Below are 22,632 nucleotides of genomic sequence, written 5' to 3' on the forward strand. Positions count from 1 at the left end.
GGAACAAGATTTAAATATAAAGATAAAAAAGGAAAATGGGAGAAATTATGTTCTGGAACGATGAGAAATACAATAAATACGAGGTTACGTATGATACAATATAACTGGATACACAGACTATACATTACACCTCAAAAGTTAAATAAATGGGACCCAACAGTATCTGATAGATGTTTTCGATGTAAAAAAGAAATGGGAACAACAATTCATGCAATCTGGATATGTGAGAAAGTAGAAAAATTTTGGGAAGATCTCAATCAGATATTAAATAAAATAACAGAAAACAATATACCAAAGAATCCAGAGATCTTTCTCCTAAGTAACATAAAAAACAAAGAATTTGGAATTGATTTGGAGGATGCACAAAAAAGATTTGTTAAGATAGCTCTAGCCGTAGCAAAAAAATGTATTATGTCAACCTGGAAATTGGAAGATAATTTGAAAATACAACAATGGTATATAGAAATGAATAAATGTATTCCATTAGAAAAAATAACATAGTTTAAGAAATAATATTGAAATATTCGAACAAATATGGGAGCCTTACATTAAATACAATAGCGAAAACCTACCGGGGACAATCATTACCTAAGTTGATGGAAGGAGAAGGAAAGAAAAGAATGGATTCAGTAGAATTTCTGGTGTATTTTTGTTGAGTGACAACATTGTCTGACTGGTTTAATGTATCCTAGATTGTATATCTTAAATGGATGGGAGGGGGGGGTGGGTGGGGGGGGGGTGGGGAGAAAATGTCACTGTATATGTGTGAAAAGGAAAAAGTGTGTATCATGGCTAATGTGAGTTATGGTGTGAAAAATAAAAAATTTAAAAAAAAGTGAAGAAAATGTCGAGCAGTTGATGGGAGTGTTTGATTGCACACTCCCAGAGCTAACAAACACCTTTCTGAGCACCAAATATATACATGTGCACCTTTCCTGTGGCCGGCCACCTGATTCGAACAGAGAGATGGCTAAAGCTCTTCTGTTGGAGTGCACCAATACAGCCTCTGCTAAGCTTGAATTTGTATTTTCTGGGATCTGATTTAGGTGGATGGAAGTCTGCTTGAATGAGGAGCTTCCGCCGACTACCGACCTGGAAGAGAGCTTGAGGAATGGCGTTACTTTGGCTAAGCTGGGCCACTGTTTTGCACCCAATGTTGTCGCACTGCGGAAAATCTATGACCCAGAACAACTGAGGTACAAGGTATGGAGAATCTAAGTCAGTAAGTACAGTAAAACCCCCTGGAATCCGGCATCTATGGGGATTGGTTGATACTGGATATGCAAATTTTCCAATTGCTTGAGACAATGCCTAACTAATATACCAGCATTAAGAATAAATTATTTCAAGGGTAAAAGACAGTGCAAAATATCAGTATTGTGTTCCTTAATTATGTAAAGTTCACTTTAATCGGGCAATTCGCAAAATTTAAACTTAAATTCGAACCCCAGTCGCTGACCAATAACAGTGTTGCACTAACCGCTATGCTAATTATGCTATCATCATAATTAAATCCCCCTCCCATAAGTTTACAGAAAAGACCTTTTTCAGGAAGGAATATATAGGTCAGCATAACATCCAGGGCCGAAGGGCCTGTTCTGTGCTGTATTGTTCTAATATATTTAATAATATGCTAATAAAGATAAAGACTCTTATCAGGCAGGGATAGGGAGACACTTTGGGAGAGTCACCTCAGCGGCATCGGCCGGCTCTTCATCCTGGCGACACCATTTTATTCAAATACCGCTTTATTCAGACAACCGCTGTGGGCAAGGCAAGGCCGGGACGTCCCGCCGGCTGAATGTTTGCTCCTATCTTCACCAATGGGTTATCTGTTGCTTCCAAGAACATTTACTTTTACAATTTAAAATTTTTATTTAAATTTGTTTTTATTCTTATTTATCTTAACATTTATTTATTTATTTCATCAATTAACTTTTTTTTTGCCATTTCCTTGGGGTTTGCTTGAATTTCAGATAGTGGGGATTTTACTGAATGCACTTTGGTTCCCCAGAGGACAGTATTGCTAAACTGTCATCGTTCACAATGCCAGTGGTTTGAACAGCCCCTTTGTCATTTTTCCTCCAGCTCTCTACCCCTATTCCCTCTCCATTCACATGCCATCTCCTCTCCAGATGGTGTGCCCTCCCTCCCTTATCCACCTATTATCTCCTGCCTTTGGGCCTGTGCTCCCTCCACCATTTTGTTCAGGAGCTACCCCATTTTGTCATACCTTGATGAAGGGCTCAAGCCGGAAATGTTGGTTACAATAGTGTGGTAGCGGTTTCACTGATAATCAGAAAGTCCCATCCAGAAAGCACAGGAAAGAATGGACCCAGGTTTGACCTTTGGTTTGAGGTAGTTGGATATTGGCACGGTGAGGCGCTACACTTTGGCCTCTAAGTCAACCCCAACTGGACACTGCTCTGTACAAATATCCATTACCTCGGTGTGCATACAAAAGCACAAGGCCATGATGTTCCAGTCGGTATTCGTTCACTCTATCGGATGTTCTCTTGCGTTCACACAGGGTGCTACAGTATTTAAGAGTTAAATTTTGTGTTTGTACAGGCAACTGGGCTGCACTTCAGACACACGGACAACATCAACCACTGGCTGAATGCCATGGCCAAGATTGCCCTTCCTTCGGTACGGTACAGGATGTTGCCTCTCCTGATCTGGTACATTTACTTAGAAGCATCCTTTGATAACACTGGACAACAATCTTTTTTCAAAAGGTTTGCTTCCTGAAAAGAAATTGGGAATTACAATAGTCAACGTCAAGCTAAACACAAAGATAATTTCAGATTTGCTGTATCATGTGAGAAATTGAAACATTGAATTAACGTATTAAATTTAGTTTGTCTAAATGCATATTGATGCTGTCACATTGTGTTAGCTTAACTGACCTAAAAATTTTTTTGCTGCTGATTTTTTTTTGCATTCAGCATCTGATGCCTCTCATGTCACCGTCCATCAATAGTTGGCCAGCAGTTGCCTTGATATGGCTTTTCCTTGGTCGCAATGTCCTGGTGAAACCTTTCACCATGTTTGGTGTTGACGGCACCGAGATCATCAGGGCAGAAGTCCAAGGGTAACTGCAGATAATGGGTTTTCAGTGATGTGCTGCACTTCGTGGTTTGTACGCTTGAAGTAGACTTAAAATACGACAGGAAATCACAAAAATAGGTTATATGGGAAAATTTTAAGGCACATCTTGTGGTCAGCAGCCCAGAATCCATAAAGTACATCTAAAAGTGTTCAGGAAGCAAAATATTTGTTGTCCTGTGTAAATTCTGATTATTGAACTTGCAGACAGCAAGGACAGCAGGGTGTTAGATCATAACAGAACAGTACTGACCCTTCGCCCTCGATGCGCTGACCCATATAGTGGTGATTTTTATTTTGTTTATTTTTTAAAAAGTACAGGTATTTAAGGGTCGGCGCAGTTAGTGTAGCGGTTAGCACAATGCTTTTACAGCGCCAGCGATTGGGACCAGGGTTCGAATCCCAAGCAGTTGGTATGTTCTCTCTGTGTCTGCGTGGGAGTTTCCTCCCACCATTCGAAACATAGTGGGGGTGTAGGTTAATTGGGTGTAAATTGGGTGACATGGATTCATGGGGTGAAATGGCCTGTTACCATGCTGTATGTCTAAATTGAAATTTAAAATTTAGTAACTACAGTAGATCATCAGGCTGATGCCTGAGACTGGATTGAGTGGGCAGGAGTCTTGTTGTTTGCCCTTCAGAGTTGTACTTGGAGTGTCGGGCATGCCTGTTTGAGGATTGGAAGAAAGCAATTGGAAATTGAAAGCTCCCGCTAACGCACAGCAGTCTGAAAGCATGTGGGGAAGGCAATTAAATATTTTGCTCCAGGGGATGTCATGTATGTGCTCTGACAAGATGAAAGTCAACCCATCTTTTATAGGATGGATCAACTTGAGTCCATAGGGCTTGATTGGTCTGAGATGCATGCTGTGCTGAACGGGTCTCCTGTTACCTATCACTGATTGCTCGTGAAAAGCTACCTCTTTGAGCCAGTTGCATTCCATGCGATGAAGGAGAGTTTATTGGCAAACACGCAAGTATGCGGTACAGATGTACTGAAATTCTAACCTCTTTTTTGTCCCTGTCCTCCTCAGACTCTGCTCAAAGTTTATGGGTCCCCTTCCCTGAGAAGCAGTCAATTTTTTTTTAACATAGACAGGCCATTTCTGCCCACGAACCCAGTTGACCTACAAACCTCGGTACCTTTCGAACAGTGGGAAGAAACTCGTGCAGAAACAGGGAGAACGCACAAACACCTTGCAGACAGTGTGGAATTCGAGTCCTGATAGCTGGTGCTGTAACAGCGTTGGGATAACTGTGCCGCCTATGCTTTGGTTTCTTCCATGTTTCTCTCCCTACATAAAAAGCAAAAAATATCGATGTTACGCAAGGTGAAAAGAAAACAAGGCTTTTAACTTAAATGTGCGGGGTACCCTGCTGAGAATGGCTGCCTGGTGCCTGTGACAGTAAACTTTATTTATTGTTCTTTTACTCTAGTACCCTTTGCACTGATTTGGTGTGCCACTGCCAAAAGTGCATTACAAAGTACAGGTTGTACCTCTTTAATCCAATGAAGTTGGGACCTAGCCATTGCCGGACCTCAGAATAAGGGAACCCCCCCTATGGAAACATATCAAAGGTAGAACAAAGCTAAAAACAGGAAATAATACTGTAGGGTGGCACGTTAGCGCAGTGCCTTCACAGCACCAGTGATCGGGACAGAGGTTCAAGTCCCACGCTGTCTGTAACGAGTTTGTACTAACAGTGGCAGATCCAACCTTTATAGTACCAGTGATTGGGACCGGGTTGAGTCCTGCGCTGTCTAAGGAGTTTGTACTAATGTCGGCAGCTTCAAACGTACCGGACCATGTGAATTGCCAGACCACAGAGCGCTGGATAAGAGAGGTACAATCAGTACCTCCTAGCTGTGTGCAATATTGCTGTAGACGTGCATCTCCAGAACCTCAGGAGAAAATTACTTGTTTCTTTCACAGATATTTTATCCAGAAACCACAGATATCTACGACAAGAAGAATATTCCCCGTGCCATTTATTGCATTCATGCATTCAGGTACAATGCTTTCAATAATTAAAGTACTGTTCATCATGATATGTGGAGTATTTCGCCAGAATTTCAGCACGGTTAGCCCCGCTATCACAGTGTCCAGGGTTCGAATCCACTGATCATAAGACCATAAGACATAGGAGCAGAAATAGGCCATTCAGCCCATCAAGTCTGCCACCATTCAACCATTAGCCCTGGCTAATCAAGAATCCATCAATCTCTGCCTTAAATCCACTCAATGACCCGGCCTCCACAACCACCCGTGGCAACAAATTCCACAGATTCACCACCCTCTGGCTGAAGAAATTCCTCTGCATCTCTGACCACCAATCCTGACGCGCTCTCTTGTCCTAGACACTCCCACCACTGGAAACAGCCTTTCTACGTCTACTCTGTCCTCACTTTTCAACATTCGAAATGTTTCAGTGAGATCTTCCCTCTAACGAATACATCTGTAAGGAATTTGTACATTCTCCCTCCGTGTTTGCCTGGGTTTCCTCCCACCCTTCAATTAAATTAATTGGTTACATGGGCGTTATGGGCTGGAAGGGGTGTAGATCCAATATTTAAAAAATATAATTAAAAATTAAATTTTCTCCTATTTGTAATCTCTTACAGCCTTCTGTAATCTTTGTACTCCTTCTGCTCTGACCTACACCCCCTGCAGGCATCTATTTTTGTTTTATTCTTGTCCTGTCCTAGATGGAGTTAATGCTCTCAGGATGCCATGAGTGTGGAACTCCTTCAATCCCTCAATTTCCATCTTTTGAGGTTCCCTAAAACCACACTTGTGAACCGATGAGTTGCTTCTTTTCTTCTATGTTGCATTTTTACCGGTGGGGCAGAGGGGTAATTTTCTAAGTACAAGTCCATGGTTCTCACTTGTGATTCCTCCACTTCACGAAATCCAGTACAGCACTTTTTAATTAAGAAGAGACTAAGCTTTGGTTAAGATTGCCCTGCGCTAAAATCACCTGGGGCCCAGATCCTATCTCATTGCCTTGCATCTGAATAAGCTAAAAGCAATTTTCTGTGAGCTGAGCTTTCCTCTGATTTTTTTTTTTTTTTTTTTTTTGCAGCCTCTACTTGTTCAAACTGGGCCTGGCTCCACAGATTCAGGACCTGTACGGAAAGGTGAATTTCACAGGTAAGACTTGTTGTCATCTGATTGTTACCTGCTTGCTAGTATATTTCCAGCTTTATTTTAGTTGAGTACAAGCTACCGTATATACTCAGGGGTGCAGCGGTGCTGGAGTTCATCGGAGTGCTGCTCCAGGCGCCTCATGGGGCCGACCCAGGCGCCTCATGCAATAGTCATGCAATAATTCTTGTGCAATAGTCGATCCTGTGTAAAAGTCGGCCCCCTCTCCCAATTTTTGGCCCTGGCCGCCCATCCAGCAGAGCTCCCATCAAGCCAACCACGAGCCCTCACATTGGCTGCCTGCCTGTCCGAGCTCCCGATGCCCTGAACGCAAACTTACCACTGTCCGAGCTCCCAAAGCCTTGAACAACGCAGGTACTTAAAAATACTATCTGCTCTATGTACTATCTTGAATTGAATAAGTGAATTATGTGCACAAATGGAAGAGAAATGGACCAATTTTAAACACTTGGTCCATATATCCTTAGAAAGAATATCCAAAGATAAATTAGCTAAAGGTTTTCCTACTGTCAACCTTTTATGTGACAGATGTTGTAAAAGGATTGCTTCCTTATTTCATATATTTTGGTCCTGTTCAGCATTAGATCACTATTGGAAGGAAATTTTAATGCATTCTGCCTGCCATGAGACAAAAAGTCGCCATTAGTGTTGCCCGGCGCACCTTGCAGTAAAAGAAAGAAAAGCTAAATCTTTCTTGGCTCTGATAGATTTGTCACTCAGATGGTGTGAAAGCAAAAAGTCTGCAGATGCCGGGGTCGAGTTAATACATAAACCTATGGCTGCTGTGTGACCTGCTGAGTTTCTCGTGGACACTTGTGTATTGCATCCTAATTCCTGATTTAATTTGGTCAATTTTCACGCTCAGCTGAGCTCTTTGAGGGTGCTCTGGCATTCATTACGATCAATGTTAATCCTCTACTCGCTGCCCATATTCTTTTGATTCTCTTTTGTGTTCAGAAATTTATTGATCTCCATATTGATTGAAGACAGCGCAAAGTCCCCTTGGTTGTTAAAAAAAAAATGCTGGAGAAACTCAGCAGGTCATACAGCTTGCTATATATAGCAAATATAAAGATACATAACCATTGAGCCCTTTGTCAAGATATGAGCAAAGAAAATGGTGGAGGGGAGGAACACAGGCTCATAGGCAAGCGGTATTAAGTGGATAAGAGAGGGAGAGCACAACAGAAAACAGGGGGAGGGGAGGATAGCTCTGTGAATGGAGATCTGGAGCTAAGGATATAGGGAAGAGAGGGAGAAGAGGGACTGGTCCAGCAGAAACCGGAGAAGGTGATGTTAATGCCATCTGGTTCAAGAATTCCCAGACAGAACGTTAGTTGTTACACCTCCAGTTTACGGGTGGTCCTGGTTTGGCAGTGTAGGAGGCCGTGGACTGACATGCCTACGCAGAATTGAAGTGGTTGGCCACTGAGTGATCCCTGTCGTTAATGAGGACAGAGCGAAAGTGCTCAGCGAAGCAATCTCCCAGTCTGTGTCCCGTCTCCCCAATGTAGAGATTCTAGCTGAAACCAGAGCCTCCGTGGTTGTTGACCTGCAAAGGTTCACTAACAGCGTAAAGAAATGTCGCTAAATGATCTGCCTCGTGTTCTCAAATTCTACCCCAGTCATAATTTCACAGCCTAACTTCTCCATACCAACCCAGCTTCTCTTCCCTAGCCCCAGTTCACCCTTTCTGGATTAATCCCATCTTTCCTGTACTTAATCGCAAACTCACCATACTTGGAATCCGTCTCATTGCGGGGTTGAATGATAAGGAACCCCACGTTACTTGCCAAAAACGGAAAGGCGTGTGATGGAGATGGTGGCATTTCATATCTTTGTTCCCCTGGAAGGTGGAGGTCTGAGCTGCTTGACTCAAGATCGGAAGAAGTTGCAGAAGACTGCAGCTCAGGACTTCACGGGTTCATGACTTCACCTCCATGGGTTCCATCGACATATCCCACTGTCAAAGAAAGGCAGCTAGCATACAGAATAAGCCGTTGCGCCCTTGGACATGCTCTCTTCTCCCCCCTTTCCATGTGGAAGAAGGCTCAAGAATGTGAAAGCATGCACCAACAGACTTGATGAGTTTCTTTTCCACAGTCATCAGGCTCCTGAATGAACACCCTTAACACTGCTCTCCTGCTGCTTAATCCTGAGTCAGCATGCAGGATGGAGATTTGGCTGAACGGTGCTCCAACTACAACCTCAAACTCTTTGTCACCAAAACTAAGGGGTTGATTGTTGACTTCAGGAAGGGAAAACCAGAGATGTACAATCCAGTGAGCACTGGGGGAGCAGAGGTGGAGAGGGTGAGCAAATTTAAGTTCTCGGGAGTCACTCTCTCTGAGAACTTTTCCTGGACCCAACACACCAATGGCATTCTAAAGAAAGCTCATCAGCACCTCTACTTCCTCAATAGTTTGCGGAGGTTTGGTACGACATTTGGCAAATTTCTATAGATGTGTGGTGGAAAGTGTGCTGACCGGCTGCATCACAGTCGATATGGGGACTGCAAAAGATAATGTACTCAGCCCACCTTCCCACCATTGAAAACATCTACAGGGAATGCTGCCGTTGAAGAGCAACAGCAAATATCAAGGTTCCACAGCACACGCTCCATTCTCGCTGCTGTCACCAGGAAAGAGGTGTCGATGCCACAAGACTCGCACCACCTGGTTCAGGAACAGCTGCTCCTCCTCCACTATCAGACTCCTCAATGACCAACTCAGTCGGGGACTCATTTAAGGACTCTTACTTTTCCACTTTATTGTTTTTTTTTTGTTATTCTCTGTATTGCATAGTTTGTTTGCATTACTGAGTATTTTTTTTTGCCCTGCCAAATGAGTGGTAATTCTGCCTCGCTCACAGGAAAAAGAATCTCAGGGTTTTATGTGATGTTGTTAGAAACAGAAGTACCTTCACAGAAATTGCTCGAGACAAAAATTGAGAACAAAGAACATTTATTATACAACAATGCAAAGTTGGGTGCTTCCCCTTACCCTGGGAATACACACATACACTGGGGCTCACCCAACTTTTATACAGTTTATTTCAATATAGAAGTACCCTCCCCCTTACATTCTTCTGCCTCCTGGATGTTTCTGTGAACTTGGAGGACCAGGGGGTATCCTGTCAGTGTCCCATCATGTCATTGTCCTTATTCACACCTTCCTGACTCTCAGGGCTGACTAACTTCTTACATGCAGAACTTGCTAATTCTGTCTAAGGCTAGAAGTCCCTTATCTTTGAATAAGACTAACTTTACTTTATCTATCCTATCTTATTCATACTGGTGAACTTGCTGATTCTGTCTAAAAGGCTAGAAGACCCTTATTTTATTCAGACTAACTTTACTTCCTACATTCTAATATTTATTCTTATCCTGTTCATACTGGCTTTATTCATTACACATATATCTATATTAGTTTCCTCATCTTCATATTTTTATATCAGTTTTACTCTTCTCTCACAATGTTATGTATGTACTCTGACAATAAATTGGAAACCTTGTTCCTTGTTGTATCCCTACACTCTTAATGTGTGCTCTTTACATGACTGTATGAATGTTTGAAATGACCTGTTAGTCTGTTTGCAATAGTCAAATAATGTAAAAATTTAAGTGTTTTAAAGGAAGCCTTCATGGATTCCCACAGTGCATCTTGTAGTTGTAATCACTGCACAACAGTGGTGGCTGGTGCAAATACGTGGGAGGGGTGTGTTGGAATATCAATCACGCAGACTGCTTTGTCCTTGAGGGCTGTTGATACTGCACTCAAATTTTAATTGGCTTGCCAGGTTCTGATGTCTGCTTTTCTTACAGAGGAGGAGATCAATAACATGAAAACTGAGTTGGACAAATATGGGATACAAATGCCCTCGTTCAGTAAGATTGGTGGAATCCTGGCCAATGAACTTTCAGTCGATGAAGCAGCAGGTAAGATTTGAGCACTTTAAATGTTTACATTGATTATACTGAGAGAGGATTATTTTTTAAATCTTAAAGGAGAAGCTAAATCTCCATGAATATTTGTTGTACGTGTTGTTCTAAAATGGCATGTTTGTGTTATTTTAATGATATAAACTCATGGAGTTTGTGGAGGTTTTGGTATGACACCAGAAATCTTGGCAAATTTCTACAGATGTGTGGCAGAAAGTGTGCTGACCGACTGCATCACGTTCTGGTCTAGGGACACCAATACCCCTGAGTGTAAAGCCCTCCAAAAGGTAGTGGACGTAGTCCAGGACACCCCCACCATCGAGAACATCTACAGAGAATGCTGCTGTAGGATGGCAGCAGCGATCGTCAAGGATCCCACACCACCCAGCACATGATCTGTTCTCGCTGCTGCCATCAGGAAAGAGGTGTAGGTGTCACGTGACTCGCACCGACCAGGTTCAGGAAGAGCTGCTCCCCCTCCACCATCAGAATCCTCAACAATAAACTCAATCGGGATGCTCGCTTTGGCAGCACATATACTAAAACAAAATCTATCAGGGACTCCTTTAAGGACTCTTACTTTTGCATTTTGGTTTTTTTTTTCTTCATTCAACCATTCTCCAATTGGTGCTACTCAATCTGCTGAGCACCTCCAGTGGTTTTATTTTTAAAATGGGAGCACGAGTAAGCCTCTGGTCCACTGACCCTGCTCTGCCATTCAATGATTCCTACAACTATAAACATCACAGCACAGAAACAGGCCCCTCGGCACGTCTGGGTTGAACTATTATTCTGCCTAGTTCCACTGACCTGTTCTCATTTCATATGCCTCCATTTCTCCTCCCATCCCTGTACCTGTCCAAATTTTTCCTAAACCTTAAAATTGAGCCCACATTCACTACTTCAGCTGGCAGCTCATTCCACACTCCCACCGCTCTCTGCATGAAGAAGTTCCCCCTAAACTTCTCTCCTTTCACCCTTAACCCATGTCCTCGAGATCTTGTATCATGTAACCTCAGTAGAAAAACCTACTTGCATTTACTCTATCAGATTTATTACCAGAGTACATGCATGGCATCAGCTACAACCCTGAGATTCTTTTTCCTGCGGGTGAGGCAGAATTGCCACTTATTGGTATTACCAAAAAAATTGGTATTACTCAACGTACACATGTAAACAAATAAAGAAATGTAAACAAACTGTGCAAAACACAGAAAAAAATAAATCATTTGCAAAAGTCCTTAAATGACTCTCTGTGAGTTTGAAGTAAAACACGAAAGTCCGCAGACACCGTGGTTGAAGTAAAAACAATGCTGGAGAAACTCAGCAGGTCAAACTGTTTATGACAAAGATAGCTGGAGACAAGCTTTCTACCGACTTATTTTACAAACCCACTATCTCCCACAGCTACCTTGACCATACTTACTCACACCTAGTCCCCGCAAGGATTCTATTCCTCTCTCCGCCACGTCAGTTCCAAAAATAAGATCTTCCAGTCCAGATCATCCGAAGTGTCTCTTCTTCCATAAATGTGGCTTCCCCTCCATCATCATCAACTCAGCCTTTCACCCTCATCTCCTCCATTACCTGCTCATCTGCCTTGCCCCCCCCGACACAACAAACACAGGATTCCTCTTGTCCTCAGCGACCGCCCCACCAGCCTCCACATCCATCACATTGTCCTCCAGAATTTTCCGCACCTACAACATGATTGCACCATCAGACACATCTTTCCTCCTCTCTGCCTTCCATAGGGACTGCTCCCTCCATGACTCCCTTGTGCGCTCATCCGTCCTCACCAATCGCCCTCAGCACCTTCCTCTGTGGCTGCATGAAATGCAACATGTGCTCTCACCCCCCCCCCCACCCCACCCCACCATTCAGGGCCTCAAACAGGCCTTTCAGGTGAAGCAACACTTGTTTATCCGAAGGAGTGATCTGCTGCATTCAGTGTTCCCTTTGTGGCCTTCTCTACATTGTATAGACTGGGCGCAGACTTGGTGATCGCTTCACTGAGCACCATTGCTCTGTCCGCATCAGTGACAGGGAATCCCCCAGTGGCCAACCATTTGAATTCTGTATCCCACTCCCATACTTGGATGTTTTTCATGGCTTCATATACTATCCCAACAAGACCACCTATAAATTGGAAGATCAACACTTGATTTTCCATCTGGGCACTCTCCCAATCAAATGGCATTGACATCAACTTCTCCGGTTTCTGTTTGCCTGTTTCCCTTCCCCCTTGTCTTCTTTCCCTCTCTATTCACCAAGCCATCCCTGCCCCCCACCCCCCCACGCTGCTGTGACATATCCCTCCCTTATTCACCTATTACCTCCTGCCTTTGGGACTGTGCTCCCCCCCCACGCCCCCGGCAACATTTTTCCATTAGGGCTCAAGCCTGAAATGTTTGTTACCTGTTTGACCCGCTGACTTTGTCCAGCGTTGTGATTTTACCCTGATTGAGTTTGTTGTTGACGAGTCGAGTCTGATGAAGGGGTAACATTGGGAATAGAGCATGTGTTGGGTGGTGTTGACCCTTGATGATGGTTCTACTCTCCGACAACAGCGTTCCCGATGGCTGTTCTTGGTGGTGAGGAAGGCTGTGTCCACTACTTTTTGCTGGAGATATTGGTGTCCCATACTACATTGTGATGCAGCCGGTCAGCACCCTTTCCATTACACATCTGTAGAAATTTGCCAGGGTTTCCGATATCATAACAAACATCTTCAAACTTCTGAGGAAGTGGAGACAATAACGTGCTTTCTTCACAATGCCGTTAGTATGTTGAGTCCAGGAAAGATCCTCCAAGATGGTGACTCCCAAGAAAATTATCTTGTATCCCTCATGTTGATTCAGCTCCTCTAACCTACTTGGAACCATTGATGCCCAATTTCCCTATTCTTTAATTCGAACACCTATGGTCCAGTGTGAAGTAGGTGCACCACTATCATTGCTGAAGCTTGCTCTAGCAGAAATCTGCTGTCAGATTAAAGCCACGACCACAATGTCCATAACCAAGAGAAATGGTCACCCTCATTCCACAATTGTCCTCATGGCTTAGGTTCGCAAACGAAGATTTAAGAAGGATGGTGGACATGGGCATGTCCTTCGAACCTGTGCAATGGATTTTTTAGGTGGAGTGCAGTGTGTGCAGTACTGGCCTCACCTTCAAACCCGGGGTTTATCTGTTACAGCCTAGCAAGCTGGAACAGAGACAAGACAGGTCCTCGGGTCGTAGATGTTATGCCAGAATGTCCTTCTCCGAGATGGATGGCCTGATGAGGCTAACTAAAGACCCCCTTCTGCCCGGGTTTGAAATCAGAGTTTTCCTTCTCTTAGGCTGGCCGCCAACCAAGACTGAGGAGCCCAGCCCACCCATCCATTTATACCACCAGACACTCGGTAGCTCCATGACATAGCAAACTCAGTGAAAATGGGGGACACCGATGAGAAGGTGTTGCTACGGACACAGTGACATAGGAGGCCATTTGCAGTGAGCTCCTGTCTGGCAAGCCAGACCGTGGCCACATGGCGATCACTATGCTGAGAAAGAAGAGGCGATGTTCTATGCATGCACTTTCTCTAGGTGAGCGGGACATTAGGCCCAGACCTCATCCGTGTTTCCCACACCCCCCCACAGTTGTACTGCAAATTGAACCATTGGAGAGCATGATGTAGGGTTTGAAACCGTAACTAACCAAAACTGTTCTTGCAAATTAAAACTAGCACAGGCTTGCAAGTGGCTGTGATGCTGTAATGGGATTATAGCCCAGGGCTACCTATTGATCTTCACATCTGACATTTATTTTACACAGCAGCTTGTTGCAAGTCAGTAGAACCACTTTCATGTATTTTACGACATAATGGCCTGAAGCATGTGCATAATAGATGGATTTTCATTGATCCCAGTTAGCTTGGTGACAGTTGCTTTATTTTGCTTTCTTTATTTTGGGAGCTGGTCAGCTAAAACACACTGAAATGCTGGAGGAACTCAGCCGGTCTTTTCAGCATCTATTGGAGGCACATCTCATCTATTGCTGACATTTCAGGTCTGAGCCCTTCTTCAAGGAATAAACAGAATGTATTTCATCTGTGGTTTCCTCCCTTTTCCTTTTAAGGTACTGATTTCTTCAGTACAATATTGCTTAAAACTTTAGGTAACTCATTTAAGGAGAGTCTCTATCAGCACTTGTTTGGGCAAACTTTTCCACTGGGAAATCACACCCAAATAACTAGTCAGGAACAAACTCCGACTGAAGGTTGTTGACCCAGAGATGTTAAGCATAGCCCTATTCACACTGGCATTTTAACCCAGCGATTAACTGCCAATCTACCGGTTAACGTGCCAGTTTGAACACTTACAAACTGGCATGCAGGCGTCAGATCGGCCCCGGGGATGATCCACCTGGGGAGAGTGTATCATCTCAAATTCGTTTTGAATCGGGGTACCAGTTAGCCAAGTGTGAAAGGGACGGTGGGGGGGGTTGGGGGGTGGGTATATGCAGGACATCACCACTGGAGGAGAGGCACCCTTTTGCTCTGGTGAGTGTGAAAGGGTGCAGAGAACCAGTTAACATTGGTCCAGTGTGAAAGGAAAAAACACTATTTTAACAGGTTCGTTGAACTCATTCACTGTGGATTCTGACTTGCTGAGAACCTCCAACATTTAAAAAAAAATTTAGACATGCAACACGGTAACAGACCCTTCCAGCCCATGAGCCTGTTCTGCCCAATTACATCCAATTGACCTAAAACCCCTGTAGGATTTGAAGAGTGAAGGAAAACCGGAGCACCCGGAGGAAACCTACAGGGAGAACGTGCAAACTCCTTTCAGACAATGCCAGATTTGAACCAGATCACTGATGCTGTAATAGCTTTGCACAAATTGTCACCAAGAGGGTAATCTGGCCTTGTGCACTCTTTTACTTGTGCTGCCCTTGAATGCAAGAAGGTTTATTTGCATTCCTAGTTGCTTTACAAATGCATCATGTACAATGATGCTAAGGTCCCTCCAAAACTATTTGGCCTGCTGTTTATTTTCCTCTGTGAAACTGAACAATCTTGCATTATTCCTTCATTATATTTTATCTGCCACGTCCTTGTGTCCACACTCCCCTGATACCTCGCTGCATCCTTCTCTATGGTCAGGCTATTCCAAGCTGTGCACCATCTGTAGAAGTGTGGCCTTGTTAGACTTGCTCCTCTCGTCTGAAACATCAATGTAAACTATGAACAGTGGGACCCTAACTCCAGACCCTGTGCCTCTCAACATGTCACAGCCACCCAAAGTTAAAACAATCCCCCTATTTCTGCCCATCAATATTTTTGTTAATATTAAAACCAGAAAATGGGAGTGGAATTGGGCTATTCGGCCCATTGAGTCCATCCTGTGATATCATCATGGCTGATTTACTATCCCTTTCAACCCCATTCTCCTGCCTTTACCCTGTAACCCTTGATTCTCTCCTGATCATGTATCTATCTGTTTTAAATATACCTAATGACTTGGCCTCCACAGTTGTCCATGACAATGAATTCTATTCTGAGTAAAGAAATTCCTCCTCCTCTTTGTTCTAAAGAGATGTTTGTGTATTCTGAGCTATGGGCTCTGGTCCCAGACTCCCCTGTGATGGTGAGAACAAGTTCGGAGAATCCACAAGTCCCGGACACTATTTAATAACTAATAAGGATCTTTATTTATGCGCGGGGAAGTCGCAACAGAGGTCGTGCTCACTCACAAGCACACACAGCGGACACAACTAATGTGATAGTGTAGAAAAAAAGTACCCACTACCCATAGATAACTGGCAGGCACGTCTCTACAATAGTTAAGAATGAGCTACAACAGATTCACGGGGATGTGCCAACTATAGCTCTTCTCCTTTAATGACGCACACCTTACAGTGGTTTCTCCAGCGTCACCCTCGACTCGCCGCTTGGAGTGGAGGTAGGGTTCAATCCTCAGGGAAAAGAAAACCAGCTACTCCAACTGGTGGACTTTATGCAGCAGCCGGCTAGAGGGGCTGACTTAGGTGTTCAAAAATAGGGGAGTCAGTGGTGAGGTGCGTATAGTAAGGCGTGTGCTCACTTGTGGGTGAGATAAGTCTTGATTGGCAGGTGAGGTGACCTTCCAGGAGCAAGCACATGGATTATCCTTTGTTTAGAACAATTTCCTGTCCAATCTGTTGGATAATTCTCTGGATAACATCCCCCACCATCGGAAACATCCTCTCCACATCCACTCCTTTCAGTATGAGATCTCCATTCACTCTTCAGCTAGTACAGTTATTTTTATTTTTTTTATCTATTCCTTTGAATTACCATCTCCCACAGATTACAGCTCTGTTGACATTGGCTGCTCATTTTTTTTCTGTTGCTATAAGAATTCAGTCTTTTTTTTTCCCCCCAAGTGTGAGGCTCCATAATCGTCCAATGCCTTTATTATTTGCATCTTTGCAGATGAACTCTCTCTTTGAGTTGAATAGCCAACGTTCAGGAATTTAAGCAGATCTTAGACAGAGGCACCAAGGCCAAAATGAACCCAGATGAAATCAACTAGCTTTCAGAATCTTAATCCTTCTGATCTTGAAGCACCAGTACCACACCAGGCATTGATGAAATCCTCATAAAATCATCAGGTATTGCAAATGGTAGTCCCAAATGTCATATCGTCTATACATTACGATAATCTTTGATCTTCGTGGTTTTGTATTTCAAGGTTACTGACATTCTTCGGAACTGTAGCAGAGAAATAGACCATGGCTTAAGTCACAAAATTTTTTGGCTAACAATCTGCAAAATTTGTTGCCAAACCAATGAAATGTTGCATTTTGAGTCAAATGATAATCCTTTCATTCCAAGGATCATTCTTGCGAACCTCCTCTGGATCCTCTCCCATGCCAGCACATCCTACCTTGGATAAGGAATCCAAAACTATTCTATCCCTCATGAAATGAATCCCAGCATTGCATTGGCCGTCCTTACCACCAACTCTAACTGCAAGTTAGCCTTTAAGGAATCTTGCACAAGGACTCCCAAGTCACTCTGCACCACTGATTTCTGAAATTGTTGCCCTTTTAGAAAGTAATCTATGCCTTTATTTCTTCCACCAATGTACACGATCATACACTTAAATTTAATTTTTAAAAATTTTTATATTTTAAATTTAAATTTATACAGCATTGTAACAGACCCTTTGCCTCCCGATGAAACCCAATTAACCTGCACCCCAGCACGTTTCAAACGGTGGGAGGAAACTGGAGCCCCTGTGGAAAACCCACACAGATGTGGGGAGATTGTACAAACTCCTTACAGACAGTGCGGGGTTCAAACCCCTGTCCCGATCGCTGGCACTGTAAGACCTATGCTAACTGCCTTCTCTACATTGTATTCCAATCTCCTAGCCTGACTAGGCTCTGAAGCTTAGTGGTTGGAGCACTGGCCTTATTGTAAACCAGGGGTCGTGAGTTCATTCCTCGCTGGGGCCTCATTTCTGTGAGGGGCACTTGACAAAGTTGTGACTGTCTTCCTTACAGTAGACAAAGTTAAAGAATTTTCTGTATGTTACATTCTAAATGTAGTAGTACGTAACAATAATGGAACCTTTACCTATACGTCCTTCTACAGATTCGATGCTTACTCAACATTACCTGCCACTCCTATTTTTGCATCGTCTGCAAACCTGGCTACAAAGCTATCAATTAAGTCATCCAAATCATTTTCGTATAACGCAAAAGCGGCCCCAGCATTGAACCCGGGAGAATAACTCTGGTCACTGTTGGCCAACCAGAAAAATCCATTTTATCCCCACTCTGCTGCCAGTCAACCAATCTTCTATCCATGCTAATATTTTTTCTGAAACACCATGGGCCCTTATCTTGCTCAGCAGCCTTGGGTGTGGCACCTTGTCAAAGGCCTTCTGAAAATCCAAGTAAATGACATCGACAGACTCTCCTGGGTTTGTCCTTTCTGTAATCTCCCCAAAGCATTCCAACAGGTTTGTTGGACCAGATTTCCCCTTCAGGAAACCATGCTGACTTTGGCCTACTTGTGACCCAAGGGCCCCAATACCTCATCTTTATGGAAGATTCTAACATGTTGCCAACCACTGAAGTCAGGTTAACCGGCCTATAATTTTCTGTCTTTTGCTCCTCTCCACCCCCTTAGAGTGCAGTAACATTTGCAATTTTATAGTCCTATTATTTAAATTTTTATTAAATTTAATTTTAGACATTCAGCACGGTAGCAGACTATTTCAGCCCACAAGTCGGTGCTGCCCAATTTACACCCAATTGACCTACACCCCCAGTACATTTTAAATGGTGGGAGGAAAACGGAGCCTCTGGGGAAAACCCACACAGACACGGGGAGAACATACAAACTCCTTACAGACAGTGAGGGATTCGAACCCTTGTCCTGATCGCTGGCGCTGTAAAGGCATTGAGCTAACCGCCATGCCAGCTGTGCTGCCCACTGCTAAGTCAACCATGCTGCCCTCTGGAACCATTCTAGAATTCAGTGATTTGAGAAAGATTGTAACCTCTACCTGGGCAGTAGACCTTCCATACCAAGTTATTTATTCACCTTCAGACTTTTTGACTTCCCCAGCATCATCTCCTCAGTAAAAACGACTATGTTCGTCTCTACCCCATGACAGTCAAACTTCTGGCATATTCTACAGGGAAAACCGTCGCAAAATACTTATTGAATTTTTCTATCATTTTCTTGTCTCCATTACTATCTCCCCAGTATGGATTTCCAGCGTTCCTTGATCTCTCAAGGTTGCCACACAGGTTGATAGAATAGTTAAGAAAGCTGGGAGATTGAGTTCAAGAGTTGTGAGGTGATGTTGCAGTTCTAAAAAATCTCTAGTGAGATCACACATAAAATATTGTGTTCATTTCTGGTTACCTCAATACACAAAAGATGTGGATGGGGAGCAAAGGAAATTTACCAGGCTGTTGCCTGGATTAGAAAATGTCTTATGAGGCAAGGTTAGCAGAGCTAGGGCTTTTCGCTTTGGAGTGAAGAAAGATGAGAGGTGACTTAATAGAGGTCTTCAAGATTATGAGAGGCATAGATAAGGTAGACAGCCAGTGCCTTTTTTCCAGGGCAGGAGTAGCAAACACCAGAGGACATCTGTACAAAGTGAATGGAGGAAAGTTTAGGGAAGATATGTTTTTGTTTTTTTTCTTACACAGAGTTGCGGGTGCCTGGAGGCCTTGCCAAGGATGGTGGTGGAGTCTGAAACATTTGGGGCATTTAAGAGACTCTTAGACAGGCACATGGATGAAAGAAAAATAGATGGTTGAGGTTGGGAGAGTTTAGTTTATTTTGGGTTAGGTATATATGGGTTGGCACAACATCGTGGACTGAAGGGCCTATACTGTACTCTTGTTTTCTATGTTCAATGTCCACCCTCTCCACTCTTTTGCCCAATGTATGTCTGAAAAAAGTCATATCGTCTTCTGTGTTACTGCTAAGCTTACCTTTTCTTTTCTTGCTATTTTAATTGCCTTCTGTTGGGTTTTAAAAGCAACAGAACTGTAGGAGATGTTCTACTTTCACCCACACCTCCTCCCTTGCCACCATTTGGGCCCCAAAACAGTCTTTCCAAGTCAAGCAATATTTCACTTGTGCAGGAGTCATCTACTGCATCCAGTGCTCTTGTTGTGGTCGCCTCTACATCGGAAAGATTGGATGCAGACTGGGAGATCATTTTGTTGAGCACCTCAGCTCTGCTGCAATAGCATGAATCTCCCAGTGGCCACCCATTTCCATTTCCCATCCCATTCCCTTGCTGACATGTGAGTCCATACTCTCATGCACTACCAGACTGAGACCACCCGCAAATTGGAGGAACAACACCTTTTGTCTGGGCACCCTCCAACCAGAATGCATTAACATTCACTCCTCTGGCTTTCATCAAACTGCATGCACCCCCCCCCCGCCCCTTTTCCCTGTCACGTTCCCCCAGCTCTTTTGCTCTCTCTTTTCTCTTTATTTCCCTTTACACAGATGAAATCAATTCTCTCCTTAATATCCTTTATTGGTCTGCGCTCCTCCTCCGGCCAGGACTGTCTCTTTTCTGAGATTTCCTGGGTTTTTTTTTGCTTATTCTTTGCTTATTCCTTGAAGGGCTCAGGCCTAATATATCTTTATCCTATGGATGTTACAAGACTAGCTAAGTTTCTCCAGCATTTTGGTGTACTTTTACTGCATTCACAGTGTCTGCAGACTTTGTTTCACTCACTTTTAAAAGCATCCCTGTGCACTCGCTCTCCACTCAGTTTTGCTATATCTTTTGGTTTTATACTGTTTTTTGACTTGCCTCATCCTCCCCTATCAATTTCCCGTCCTATCCCCTCGTTGACATGTCTGTCCATAATCTCATGCACTGCCAGACAGAGTCCACCTGCACATTGGAGGAACAACACCTCTTTTATCTGTTGGTCTGGACTCTTTCCCCCTCTCATTCTTTCTCTCTCCAGTCTTTATCCAGACGCCGCCTTAGATTTTGCATACCTCGGGCCCAAAAAGTCCGTAATATATCTTACGGGTGCTGTGAGACTGGCTGAGCCCCTCCAGCATTTCTGTGTGTTTTTACTACTATCACAATGTCTGAAGATTTTCACATTTCACCTCATCCTCAATTCATCATCCATGGGATGTATTTGTCCTGTGCCTTCTGAGTTAACCTAGAAATTCCAGGCTCTGCTGGCTCTACCCTCATCCCTGCTTGGTGTCCAATTCTAATCAGTTTTGGCTAGCTCCTCTGTCTTGCCTCTGCAGTGCCCTTTATTACACTGAAAGGCGCATCTAATTTTAGTTGCTCCCTCTCAAACTACAGGGTGAGTTCTGTCATGTCATGATCGCTGCCTCCCAAGGGTTCCTTTACCTTAAGCTCCCTTATCAAATCTGGTTCATTACACAAGACTTAATCCAGAATTGACTTTACCCTGGTTGGCTCAGCCATAAGTCATCATGCAGGCATTCTATAAATTCCTTCTTTTGGGATCCTGCACCAACTAGATTTTCCCAATCATTCTGCACTTTAAAATCCCCCATGTCTATTGTAACATTGCCCTTTTTACATTCCCTTTCGACTTCCCTCTGTAATTTGTGTGCTACCTTCTGGAGACTGTTTGGAGGTCTGTATTATGACCCTCATCAGGGTCTTTTTACCTTTGCACTTTCTTTATTTTGTTGTATGAGTGATTACGATCAGTCAGCGTCGATTACTAATTTCTTTCTTTTTAAAATATGCGTATTGAGTTTAGCATATAAGCATAAATACAGAATTGACAATTACATAATAATTTGTTTGTTACAGTAAGCACACACAGAAAAAAAGCCAATGATAAAGGTAAAATTATCTTTGTGACCCATTTTTGGAAATAATGTATAAAATTAAAAAAAAACTAAATCTAATCTAATCAAGGTTCTTGTAAATTAATTTTTAAAAAAATCAATAATGTGGAACCCCCCAGAGAACAGGCAATGAACCACTGGAACATAAAATAATTGTTAATTCTTCCAATTATAAAAAAAATTCTAAGAATGAGGCCCACAATTTCAGAAATTGAAACTTTCTATCGTTAATATTGTATATAATTTTCTTTAAACTTAAATAGGACATTAGGCCATATAACCACTGTGTATGAGTAGGGGAGTAGTGCGTGTTAGTAATTTCAATATTAATAGGTTCAGAAAAAAGAAATGTAAAAGAAAACGATTAATCCAAACCAAAAATAATAGATCTATAAATTTTGAAAATAATGGGGAAAAAAAACCCCAAAGAGGAAAAAAAAAATTAGTTCTTATTTTAGTAGTTAAACACCTGATTTTCTCTAGAGAAATAACCATTGTGTCTGTGTGGGAGGGACATCATCTTTCCACCCCAGCAAAGTGAGCCTTCTGGTGATCAGGGAAGCAAAAGCAACTATGTGGAATTGGGATGGAGTCCGTTGGTTCACTAAATCCAAAAATAACAATAAAAGGGCTTGGGGTCAGATTTATATTAGAATTAAATACTTATCTGGGAAGGATATAAATTTAGACCTAATCAGAAAGGACTGCTTTCAGCCCTTTATGAACTACTTTTAAGATCTAGCGGTAATTCTTTATCTAACATTAAGAAAGTATGGGAACATGACTTTCAACAGCTGTTTCCTGAAGATATATGGAGTCTATTTTGAAAAAATGTACATTCATCCTCTGTGCTGGACCTTCCTTATTACAATTTAAAATCCATAGGGCCCATTGCTCCAAAGATCAATTAGCTAAATTTTATCCTCTAAATGTGATAACTGGAGAACTCAGGAAGGTACTTTGTATCATGTATTCTGGCCATGTCCCTCCCTCTGTAACTAGTGGAAAGAGGTATTTAGTACACTATCTTTAATTCTTGATA

General features: G+C 42.9%; 1 protein-coding gene across 6 annotated transcripts in view; it reads left to right on the forward strand.

Annotated features, from left to right (window-relative positions):
• The window catches only part of iqgap3 (IQ motif containing GTPase activating protein 3), a 146,258-nt gene that overhangs the window by 26,896 nt on the left and 96,730 nt on the right, over positions 1-22,632 (forward strand). For 2 of the 6 annotated variants that reach the window (XM_069940308.1, XM_069940313.1), the window contains exons 3-7: positions 1,047-1,203; positions 2,572-2,649; positions 5,043-5,119; positions 6,193-6,260; positions 10,099-10,212. In XM_069940308.1, the coding sequence (XP_069796409.1) occupies positions 1,047-1,203; positions 2,572-2,649; positions 5,043-5,119; positions 6,193-6,260; positions 10,099-10,212 (494 nt within the window). Of the gene's footprint in view, positions 1-1,046; positions 1,204-2,571; positions 2,682-5,042; positions 5,120-6,192; positions 6,261-10,098; positions 10,213-16,719; positions 16,859-22,632 lie in introns of those variants that run through there. The other 4 variants (XM_069940309.1, XM_069940311.1, XM_069940312.1 and 1 more) reach the window with 3 other exon arrangements.

This window comes from Narcine bancroftii, chromosome 5, assembly GCF_036971445.1.
Source record: "Narcine bancroftii isolate sNarBan1 chromosome 5, sNarBan1.hap1, whole genome shotgun sequence".
NCBI lineage: Eukaryota > Metazoa > Chordata > Chondrichthyes > Torpediniformes > Narcinidae > Narcine > Narcine bancroftii.